Below are 12,635 nucleotides of genomic sequence, written 5' to 3' on the forward strand. Positions count from 1 at the left end.
GACAAATAGAGTTAAATATCAAAATTTATATAACCATTATCACACACATAACATAAATTAAAGTAAAAACTTAAATATGATATAATATTATTAATCATTTTACTAACTATTTTACATATATTACATACATTATATATATATCCGACTTCGTCCTGCCCACCCAAGACCCCGCCCCGTAGAAAACCCGTCCCGGTAATTATTTGCCCCGAGTGGATAGGGATAGAGTGGGTATCTGCAAATTCGGGTAGTGTTGTCACTCCTATTTCATGGTAGGAGGTTGAGTCTAGGGCTGCACATGAATCAAATAATATCCGCATATCTGCGGTAATTATCCGCATCCGATCTATTTTCTTCTCCGCAATCTGCATATCCGCACGTCTCATATAAATAGCATAGTTTATGATATCTTGTTTTTAATTTTTTATGTTATACTTCAACTCAGAATAATTAAACTTAGATCTTGCGTTATTATTTTTTTTTTGTTATTCAAGAGAACTTTTATTGATAATATTTTAGGAGTAAATAGGCTTAAACAGGTGAAAAAATAGATTATCTGGACATTTTTTTGTAAAAATAGCCAAACAGGGCCTTAAGTTATTTTTTTGAATTAGGACAATATACCCTATATCCGATCTAATCCAATCCACAAGTATGCGAATCGGACCGGAACAGATCCAATTTAAAAAAGGCAGATATCGTATCCGATCCGATTTAATGAGTGCAGTGCAGATCGGATAGAATTATATGTTATATCTGATCCGATCTGTGTACAACTCTAGTTGAATCCCATATAACTCGCAAATTGCTTTTTAAGTTGGGTCAAATGCGAGTTTAGAGACTCAAATATGGGGCTCGTTTAGTATGGTAAGGTCGAAGTCGCACTAAAGGGCCGAATCGGATTGGTGGGTGTATTGGATCAGGTAAAAATAATAACCAATACTTAAAAATTTGGAAAACAATAGAGAAATAATACCGAAATAATATAAAAATTTTGTATGAATATATAAAATATGAAGAAAAATTATCTTAAAAAAAAAAAGAAAGAAAGAGAAAAAAAATAAGTCTGAGGAAGGAAGAAAAAAATTACACAAAATAACTAAAAAATATGGGTAAAAAGTGGAAAAGGAGGATTTTTTTATTTAGCATAAATTTTAATAGCGGAAAAAATAATCTACAGTATAATCAAGAATCGCTCTTGGACATAGTTGTTAGAACCGAACCAACAATCAAACCGATTAAATTACGAATTTATTGGTTTATTAGTTCAACTGATGAGTTACTAGTTGAATTGGCAAAATCGGTCTCATATAAATAAAAAATATAAAATAATCAAAAACCTAAAATTAAAATTTAAAATATATATCTTCACTAATATTTTAAAAACAATCAAGTTTTAACAAATTATAATCTGATTATTATTAAATAAGTATATAAAATTTTAGTATGTTTTTATAATTTTTTTAATTTTATTTTTATATTAAAGTAAATCTTTTTTATTTTAATAACTAACTAATTAGTTTATATTTATTATATTGTTATATACTATCTGTATTTATTGAAAAATAATATTAATAAATATCATATAATAGCTTTAACAACAATATTATTAATAGTACATCAATTTCGTTAAATATTAGTAAAAAATTTGATGGTGGAATAATATTGATACCATTTTAAAAGTTTAGAAATAAAAATAGAATGATTAAAATATTAGAGACCAAAATAAAATTCACCCTAAACGTTAGAGATCAAAACAGTACTTTACCCATTCATATATTTCCAAACGTTTTTCATTTTCTAACTTTAAATATGGAAATTTGTCTGTCATTCATATCAACTATTCAGCTAACTTTCCGATCCAATTACACCAAAAAGGTTGGGATTTCTTGAGAATAATATGCCTAAGACTAAGAGCATGCATGCCAAAAATAGAAGACTAAAAGTATTACAACCATCCTCAAAATCCCAATAGCAAACCGAATACTAACAATTTCAAAAACCTCATGGCATAATATTAACCACACAAAATAGAAAATTTTTTGTTGAACTCAAAATAGTTTGTATTTCGTACATATTAGTATCCTATCAAACTTAATGTTATATAAAAACAAGGCAACACCCTATCATTGTTAGAAAAATAGAACGTAAAAAATACATTCGAACTTAATTAAGAGAACAAAAAACATGACAAGTGACATTTATATAGGATCACTAAATTAAATTCAACAGTTCAAGCAAATGTTTCATTTGATCAGTAAAATTGTAAACTCACTTGAAAATTAAAGTAATTGCTGTTAATTGCCGTTCTCTTAGGACATCGCATAACAAGTGAACCAATGACAAAGTATTACTATCATATGGTCATATCATCCTAAAATCGTTCACTTCACCCCCCTCATTTTTAGATTCAATAGACAGCCTATTCCCTACATCTATCTAACATCTGAACCAATGCTGGCAGCTAAAATTTCAGCAGTCCATTGTGCTGTTCGACATAGCATCAATGTAATCAACTTCATTTGCTTTCAGTAACAGGAAGGTAGACGCCTTCAGCTGCCAACCAGACATTGTCCGCACGTTTTTCACGTAAACCACAAACCTAGTACAAGTTTACAACACATTACATAAGAAAATAAGAACAAATGATAACCAAAGTCGATTTAGTAATCAATATATATAACTAGCTGAAGGCATAAGGTAGCTAGAATCTTGATTTAACTTTTAAAATTTTTGATATTACAATTTTAAATGAATCAATCAATTTACAAAATTTCTACTAGGTCAGAAAATTTTATGATTTAAATCTCATTATGATTTCATGGTTTATGTATTTAATTCACTTTTCTGATTTCACATAAAATTCTCGATTTTCTCTACCTAGCCTGTCCTAAAATTTCCATACAAAAAAAATTATTATAAACATATAAATAAATCAATAAAATAGTTCATTAAAGGAGAATAGGATATTTTCAAATTCTATGCCAATTCTTACCTCTTGCTGCCCTCCAGCAATCCGAGAGTATTTCTTATCATGACTATGTAGATAGCCTCCGGTGTCCACATGCTGAAGCCTGATCCTCTGATCTTGTTTCCATGTCTTCCCACTTCCTTCTATAAAAAGCCTAATAAAAATGAAGCCAATATAATGTTATGAACCTAACAAAATATTGAGATGTAAAAATTATAATAACTTTCATTGTTGCTCACCTCCAATAGTCCCCAGTGTCAGACTCAGACTCTCCTCCAAAGCAACTCACCTATTTTCAATTCAGAAAGTTAAAGTCAGATATCCATTTGTGCTAACAAATCTAAAAGGATTGAAAAGGCAAATAACTCTTGGAAATGCCAGTCATAACATAATAAGATTTACTAAAAAAATCACAAAATTAATGGACTAAAGCTTGTTTATTAGATAGAGTTAAGTGATGCAGGTGAGGCAATGAACATGTGCATTCACTAACTGATAATCCCGATAAATCTTTCAATGAATCATATATCAGTCAGCGTTGATTTGAATTTTGAAGAACAAATAGCATCCCAAAGGGAATTAATAACGGAAATAACCAATGTCCTGGTGCATAAATGAGGTACATGATCCCTTGTAAGTTGGGGGGAAAGAAGTGAAACAATCAAAATAAAAACAAGTCCAGCCTCAATCCTAACAAGCACAACAGAAACCAAAATCGCAGACTGCGATGGAGGTATATCAATTAGAACGGATCAATAGATTGCAATTGAATCGTCCTCATTCAGTTATTATCAATCAATTAACAATAAAATGGACAAGGCAAATACAACACCACACAGAAAAACATCCACATACCTCGAGATTGCCTGATATTGGGGAAGCATGCAAATGGCTGTGCAGCCACTTCCTGGTCCTCATGTGCTGCAATCTAATGATTGTACCACTTTTAATGGTGTCACCTTGTTTAGCAGAAGTTCCTGGCTCAGGTCTAACAATCTGAAAAACAATGCACATACCTCAGCTAAAGTCTCAAGAGTCAAGACCAAATGCCGTAAAGCTTCAAAGTCTATTATAACCTAACAATTCAGCTCATAGTAATCTACAATAGTTATTAGTTACTGCTTTGTCCTTATTAAGCTATAATCATACATCGGATACTGCCCATGACACAATATTCAAAACACAACACCATCACACACCAGTTAATCAAACCAATTTTCTTATTTATAGAAAAATAAAAAATAAACTAGTAGAAGGCAAGAAAGGAATTTCATACCCAGTAACTATTGGAATCATCAACATTGGGAAAACCAGTAACCGATTGTTGTCCACTGCCAGAACCATACGGAACATCATGGGAATGCAAACGAAACTTGGTCTTCTCGTGCATAAGCTTTATAACCGATCCATAAGTGATGTGCACCTGTACGATCCCCCCAAATCGAGCAGCTATTGTCAAAAAATCAATCAACAAAATCCCCATCCCTATCCCTAACCCTAATCACAGGTTCACTTCTCCAAACAACGAAATCGAGAAAAGAAAAAAGAAATGGAACCTCGACGCCTTCCGAGGAGGCAGCAGAGGCGGAAGCGGAAGCGGATGGAGAAGCACCGACGTCATAATCGAGGGTAAGGAAGAGGAAGAGAGCGAGGCCGAAGAATCCCAAAGCCATGAGGAACAGCAAAGCTATGAACCAGTTCCGCTGCCAGATCGGCAATTCGGACTCCGAATGCCTACCCGGTTCTCTATACACGATTCGGGTCGACCCGGGTGTTTGGGAAGAAGAAGAAGAAGAAGGTGGTTTTCTGCGAGAGACGGTCCCTGAGGAAGCCACGGTTCAAAGCTGTTACCGGAAACTGGGGTTCGAAGACTCTTCACGTTAGATTTGCTTTCTTTTACGAACGACTTACAAACGCCAAGTCACTAACTATTAACTAACCACTTCTAACACGCTGTGCTTGACTTCCACACTATTACGCTTTGTGAGTTGTGACATGTCTTTGCCCAATTAATATTGAACACGTGGCTGGTCACAATACGTGGAACCAAATCAGTGGTTGGATATATCTGGCCAAATAACGGGGACTGACGCCTGAAAGGGGTACACATGCTTTTTTTCTCTTATTGGACCGAAGAAATTTTTTCCCAGTTCAGGTCAATATTGGACTGAATTTTTATTAGGGCCCAGTGAGACATTGTATGCAGGTTATCGTCTCATAGAGAGGAAAAACTCATGACATGGCCCAGTGTCACATCGTTTCAGGAACAGTGTCCCACTTCCCCCTGGGTTTCAATAATTTCAGGAAACAATTGGGGCAAAATAAAAACATAGGGTGGAAAGATATCTATTTCACTACCTGCGGGAGGATTTGAGGATGGCGCAATAAAGAAGTTCATGGAGACAATTATAGAAGACCCAATCAACCAAATACAGAAATCATAAAACAGGTTCAATAGACAAAATGAGCCTTTGAAAGAGCTAATCTGGTAGGGAAGGCGAGAATCAGAAGTGTGACTCGAGTGTGATTAAGTTGTTGAGCGGTGAAAAGATGCTTGATAAGCATCCCAGTCATTGTTGTCCTTAAACTTGTACAAGTTTACGAGTTTAGGTAGTAAAATTGAGTTAATTCGGACACAAACTCGTTTTTGGATAGATTCGGGTAAACTCGGTCAAACTCGCGTGTTTGAGGGCGAGTCAACGAATTTGATTTGGGTGCCCATTTTCGCCAAAATGGCGTCGTTTTGGGCCCCAAAAAAAAAAGAGAGAGAGAAATGGCGTCATTCATGTAAGGTAACCCTAATCCCAAACGGCGCTAACACTCTCTTCTCCAAGCTCATCGTTCTTTTTCACCATTGTCTGCACCGCCATCTACCGTTGTCTGCGCCGCCACGTCGGAGGCCGAACGGATCCCCCGCCATCTTCTTCCTCGTGGTACATCGCCGCCACCATCGTTCATGTCCACTCCTCACTTCCTCGGTGAAGGTGAAGGCTGACGATGAAGGTTTCTCGATGCCTCATTCTTCCCCACACCGGAGAACTCGACGCTTCATGGCACGTTGTTCCTCGCCTTTGGTCTGCGTTCCTCGCCTCTGTTCTGCGGCTCTTTCTTATGCACTGCCGATCTACTTCTGCTTCACTTCGGCAAGGGGTTTCGATCGCCATTCCGGTTGTCTGAGCTGCCTCTCTTCTTTTTCGGTTCTGCCCGAGTTTCCTTCTCCAAAGTAATTTTTTTAAACAAATTTAAATATCAATAATTTTGGTATGAATTTTGCCATTTTGGTTCTGATATTAACTTTTTAAATTTTTTTTAGTTTAAATTCTAGTGTCATAAATGATGAAATATGGATTAAAAAGTCATACACAGAATTGGTTATTGAAATTTGATGGAAAAAAATTAAACTGATGCTTTAATAAGTTAATAATGTATCAAAAAAACTAAAATGTGTGGCTTAATTATTTTTTCTAAACTACTGATATCAATAGATAATAGGTTGATTGGTTCTGGACTTGTTAGTTGTTAGATGTTAGTGTTAAACACTTAGACTGTTAGTTATTTAGTTAGTTATTTTTTGTTAATAAATCTGAATATATGAAATATTGAAACTCTGAAATGTTAGTATTAGTTTAGTTTGTTCTTAATAGCAGCTTCTTGTAATTTGTAGTTGTTACTTGTTAGTGTTGGTTATGAATTTATTAACTTTGATAGTAATCTAGTGGATAACTTGGCAATTGAAATCTGAAATTTGAATTTATTATTTATCAACTTTGATAACTTTGCAACTGAATCTGAAACTCTGTATTTTAGTGGATAACTCTAAAATAATTTTTAATTATTATTTAGAGATGGATAAAGATAAGTGGATAACTTTGCTAAATTAATTATTTGGTTTGTTGATTTGTTGATTTAGAGACAAAAATACAAAATGTCTGAGACTGTTGGTTTAGAGGCAGGGTCTTCAGTTCCTAGTATTCCTAGACCTACTGTTTCTAGGAGAAAAAATGCAACTGAAAATAGAAGTGATATAGGATGAAAACATGGGATTGATGTTCAAGGCAATGGTAAAAAAGTGAAGTGTAATTATTGCTCAAAGACTATAAAGGGAGGAATTCATAGGTTCAAGCATCATCTTGCCAGTACTAAAGAGGATTCAGAGCTTTGTGCTTCATTACCTGAAGAAGTTAAGGCTGTGATGTTGAAAGTTTGTGTGGAGGCTAAAAAAGCATCATTGAAAAAGAGAAGATTAGGTGACGATGAGGATTATCCTAAGCAAATAGAAAAGGAGAAGGACAATTCTCAATAAAAGGGGAAAGATATTCGCAACTTTGTCACAAAAGAAAAAGGGGCTCAAGTTCAATCAACAATAAATCAAATGATGAAGAAGGATCTAAAGGAACGATGTGATCAACCATGTGCTATATTTTTCTATACAAGTGCTATTTCTTTCAATGTTATTAAGAATCCTGAGTTTTTAAAGTTTTGTGAGATGGTTGGGATATATGGAATCGGCTACAAACCCCCTTCTTACCATGAGTTAAGAGAAACCCAATTAAAGAAAGCAGTGACCAATGCTGATGAAATACTTACAGAATTTAAGGTAGAGTGGAAGAGAACTGGTTGTTCAATCATGTCGGATGGATGGACAGATAAAAAAAGCATAGTATTTGTAATTTTTTTGGTGAACAAGCCTAAAGGAATAGTTTTCCTTTATTTATTGGACACTTCTGACATATCAAAAACAACGGATAAAGTTGTCAAAATGCTAGAAGATGCTGTAGAATTTGTTGGCGAAGAGAATATGGTCCAAATTGTTACAGACAATGCTGCTAATTATAAGGTTACTGGAGAAAAATTAATGGAGACTAGAAAAACTTTGTACTGGACACCATGTGCTACGCACTGCATTGATTTGATATTGGAAGATTTTGAAAAGAAGTTAAAGGTGCATGAAACAACTATAAAAAAGGGAAGAAAAATCACCAGTTTTATCTACTCCAGGAGTATGCTCATTAGCATGCTGAGGAATTTTACAAAGGAAAAGGACTTGATTCGACCAGGTGCCATAAGATTTGCCACTGCCTATTTGACTCCCACTTGTCTTCATGATAATAAAGGACCATTGATGACTATGTTTACTTCTGATGCTTGGAAGACAACTAAGATTGTATTAATGCCTGAAGGAATAAGAGTCCAAAACATGGCCTTGGATAGTAGGATATGGAAGAATATTGTCATATGCCTTAAGGCTGCTGCCAAAGTAGTTAAAATCGCGATTCTACTTGTAGAATCGCATGATTCTGCGATTTTGTTTCTCCCTCCCATCTCGTTTATGCTTCTCATCTTCCAGGAAGCAACTCCGTGTTGAATCGCCGAGGAAACACGCTCAAACGCTAGAATCGCGAGTTTTCCAGCGAGGTTGCGTTCCAGTTTCAAGAAAGCTTCAGAAGCGGGTTTTTTGTCCCAAATTGCAACCAATTCAAACCTTAGAGCCCAATCTGAAGTGAAGAAGGTAAATGTCCCTACAAATTCTTCTTGAATCGTTTAGCCTAACAATTTTTCCTTAATCTATAACTGTCTTTTCAATTTTCACCTCATTCAATTTATCACTTTTCCTCCCTCTAAACTCTGAACTCCCTCTGAATTCTAAAATCACCAAATCGGAGAAGAAAAATTGTGTTACTGTGACACCTAAGGCTTGTCGCGGTGCCCCTGTGAGTGTATCTCTGCCTTTCTGGCTCTCTCTGATTGCAACTGTGACTGCATTGGAAGGTTGCTGACTTAGTATTGCTGATGCTCTGTGTCATTGACTATCGGTGTTCATGGTTGGTTGTTGCTGCCTACTACGCTTTTCGCCTCCCCTGTTTAGTGATTTTAGATAAGCCTTAAATCTGGTTCGCCTCCCTTGTTCAGTGATTGTTCATTTTACTGGTTTGTGTTCACAAGTCACGATAAAGCTGTTCTTTACTTCTTTGCAGGTTAAATTTTTTTGTTGAATTTTATTTAGCTGAAAACTTGAATTGTTAATTTATTATCATGGCATTGGACATAGTTTGCTTACTATGACTACAACAGAAAAGGAATAATTTCAGCCAAAGATTTCGCACTTTCCTTGGTTGCAGCTACTGATATCAATCATATAAATAAACTGTTGGATAAGGTGGAGAAAATGAACGATGATTCGTATCTCAGAAACATAAAAATCACTTTTCAAGAGTTTGAAGCCTTTGCAGAATTGTGCAAGCAGTTGGAATTCTTCTCCCTAGCCATATTCAACTATGGGAAAATTAGTGGAGAGTTGACAAAATCTGATTTTCAGAGAGCAGCATCACTGGTATGTGGCATCACTATTACAGATGCAGTTGCTGACATAATTTTTCATGTTTTTTATGCTAACCGGGATGGAAACTTGAGTGCTGATGAGTTTATTAAAGTTATACAAAGAAGAAAAAGCAGTGCAGCACGTGAAGGCATGGGGAGTTTGTTATCTTGCTTTTGGAACTATGCAACAAAGCGTTCATCAACTAAGCTTCAAAGTTAATGATGAATTAATCTAATTAAGCATTGCAATAAACTCAACCATATGAAGCAACATAAGATGAAGATTCATCATGCATTACCTTAGCAAGGAAAACTTGCCATAAACACTATCACCATCACATGATTTTATTTTGTACTCAGAGATGTGCAGTGTTGAATTTTCATTTTTTGTCCAAGATCTTTCCCTTTCTGGGAATTTGTCCTCATATGATCATTTTTGTACATACTGATAAACCAGCTACTATTAAATACTATTGCTTCTAAAAAAAATTTCAGAAACTAAATACTTATGCTACAAAGTGAAGGGATACTCTATGAAAGATGATTGAAAATTTTATATTATGGTATAATGCACAAAGTAATTAGTTATTGAGCTTTGTTATGAATTGTGACTTTTGACTTGTAGATTTGTGTTATCAGATTTTTTATAATTTTAATTTTATATTTTACGAGTCATGTTTACGTTCTCTCTTATGATTCAATGACTTACGATTTTGAACTAACTTTTCGAGTCAAGGTAAAAACTACGAGTTCACTACCTTGGCTGCTGTTCCTCTCATTACAGTCCTTCGCTTGGTAGATTCAGATGAAAAACCAGCCATGGGTTTCATATTTAAAGGTATGAGAAAAGCCAAAGAAATAATTAAGACTAACTTTAGTTATGTTAAAAAGAGGTAATCTTGACTAATTAAAGGTTTTAATATTTGATTATCAATGTATCATGTTACCATGTTTTCTTATTATATTCAATTATCTATTTTATTTTTTAATTCTTATTCATTTGCATTGTTATTTTTAGTTATGAACCTATATGGAAAATTATTGATGGAAGGTGGAAAAGCCAATTCCATAGGCCATTGCATGTTGCTGCGTATTATTTTAATCCTCATTAATCATTATCACTATGATCATAATTTCATGGTTGATGATGCTGACATTAAGATTGGTCTATATAGTTGTTTGAAAAAATTGGTTTCTAACCAGGAAGAAAGAAAAAAGATTGGTCTACAACTTCCTGACTTTCATTATGCTAGAGGCTTCTTTGGCAATGAAACTGCAAAAAGTAGTAGGAAGACCATGCTACCTGCAGTTGTGGGACTTTTATAGAGATAGTTGTCTAGAATTAAAGAAGTTTGTTATCCAAGTTCTAAGCTTAACTTGTAGTTCATCTGGTTGTGAGCGTAATTGGAGTGCATTTGAAATGGTGATTCCTAGAACTATTCTTTATTTATTTCAATTTTAATTATTGTATATTTATAATTTATTAACTAATGGTATTATATGTTTTTAGGTTCATACAAAGAGAAGAAATCGGTTGCATCAAAAGAAAATGAATGATTTAGTGTATGTTATGTATAATTTGAAATTAAAGGGCAAGCAAATTAGAAAAATTCCGAAACTTGAATTTAATGCAGTGCATTCTGATGATGAGTGGATAACTGAAGATGTTAATGAGAATCTTGTTGAAAGTGTTGAGCATTCTCACTTACCAACAAATGAAAATACTAATGATGATCCAAATAGTAATGAATTTTCTATTCCGAGTATGAATAGTAATGAATTCAATATGGGTGAGGGAGGTGGGAATGAGTTCATTGGGGATCCACAACAAAATTTAATGGAGGAAGAAGATGAACATGTGAATGATGATGATTTTGTTGGCCGTGTCGAACCTGAATCTGAAAGAAATGATGTTTCTGATGAAGATGGTAAAGATAATGATGTTGATGCCATGGAAGATGAAGATATTGGAGGATTTCAGCTTTAGACGTTTACTTTATTAGAACATTTAATTGTTGCTTTGTTGTTTTCTTTTGTTTTTTGGTTGTGTTATATGAAACTTTGATTGTGTGTTTTATGTTGAACTAGATGCTTACTTGTGAAGGATTTGAATGTGTGGTCTAGAATACTTGTTATAATTATAGTATTATGTTAATTTATTATGTGTTTTGATGTTAAAATTGTTAAATTTGAATGCCTATATTTGAGTAAATATATATATATATATATATATATATATATTATACATTATATATATTTTTTATAAAAAATTTATTACAGGTAAACTCGTACGAGTCTACGAGCTGAGTCATATATCGTGTGTGTGTATGATCCAAAAGGAGTAGTCGTTACTAAAAGTAGGGTAAATAATTAAAGAATTTAATTTTGATACACTGTCAGTGTAAAGTAAAGTAATTTTACATGTGTATTTAATTACGTAATATTTTAGTATAAAGTAATTTTACATGTGCATCTAATTATGTAATGCTATATCAACAAAAATAAATATCTTTTACATTGACCGTGTAAACAGTTATCTAAAAAAATTGATGTGATTGCACAACTGTGTCAGTGTATCAAAACTAAATCCATAATTAAAATGGTATCTAAAAATTTATATTGTTAATAAAAATAATTTTTAAAGATAAAAACGATAAGTATTATGTTATTTTACAAATAATTTTTTTTATATTTAACAAATAATTTGGTCATTTAATCTGATTCTTCTTAACAATATTTAAATAACTATTTAAAATGTGCAAGTTGAAGCAAAATTCGATATCTATTTTATCACTTGCCATAGAATTTTCATATTTTAATGATGAAAATATTTTAATTTATAAGAAAGAAATTCCAAACACGGCGGCTTCTAAGTTAAAATTCTCTAAAAGTGGTGGAAAGTCATTGCTAGCAAAGTGAAATATGGTTTATTAAAAAGAAAATTTGGAGAGTGAAAAATCTAATGATTCAAAAGGAGAGATAGAAGATACAAAAGACAAGACTATAAGTCTATAAGTTCATCAAAGGTACAGAGAAGTGAGGCCAAGAGTAGAAAAAAGGTAAGAGAACCTAGATGTGGGTATATATTACTCTTATGTGGATTATTAACAAATTAAAATGTCAAAATAATTTTGATGATTGTGAATAATTCAAGTGATTTGAAATTTAATATTTAAAAATGAAATCTACTCCTCATTATGAATATCAGTTTTATGTGCATCAAAATCTTTATTTTGTCAATAATAAAGAAAAAAAACTTTTACAAAAAATAACTAATGAGATAAAAAGTCACAAAAAAAAAAAAACTAATGAGATAAAACGAATCAACTTTACTTAAAACAAAAAAGAA

General features: G+C 33.3%; 1 protein-coding gene and 1 pseudogene across 1 annotated transcript; one reads left to right on the forward strand and one right to left on the reverse strand.

The window, feature by feature from the left end:
* Positions 1 to 2,167: 2,167 nt before the first annotated feature.
* SDF2 (stromal cell-derived factor 2-like protein precursor) lies at positions 2,168 to 4,946 on the reverse strand. The gene is made up of 6 exons (XM_016326043.3): positions 4,525 to 4,946; positions 4,245 to 4,391; positions 3,824 to 3,964; positions 3,208 to 3,257; positions 2,993 to 3,122; positions 2,168 to 2,599 (listed from the first exon to the last, which is right to left on the reverse strand). The coding sequence occupies exons 1-6, from the start codon at positions 4,639 to 4,641 to the stop codon at positions 2,516 to 2,518; spliced, it is 669 nt and encodes a 222-aa protein (XP_016181529.1). The 5' UTR covers positions 4,642 to 4,946; the 3' UTR covers positions 2,168 to 2,515.
* A 754-nt stretch (positions 4,947 to 5,700) lies between these two features.
* LOC148581559 (uncharacterized) lies at positions 5,701 to 11,289 on the forward strand (annotated as a pseudogene).
* The last annotated feature ends 1,346 nt before the right edge of the window (positions 11,290 to 12,635 follow it).

The sequence above is a fragment of the Arachis ipaensis genome, chromosome B10 (assembly GCF_059453495.1).
Source record: "Arachis ipaensis isolate K30076 ecotype BB chromosome B10, ASM5945349v1, whole genome shotgun sequence".
Lineage (NCBI taxonomy): Eukaryota > Viridiplantae > Streptophyta > Magnoliopsida > Fabales > Fabaceae > Arachis > Arachis ipaensis.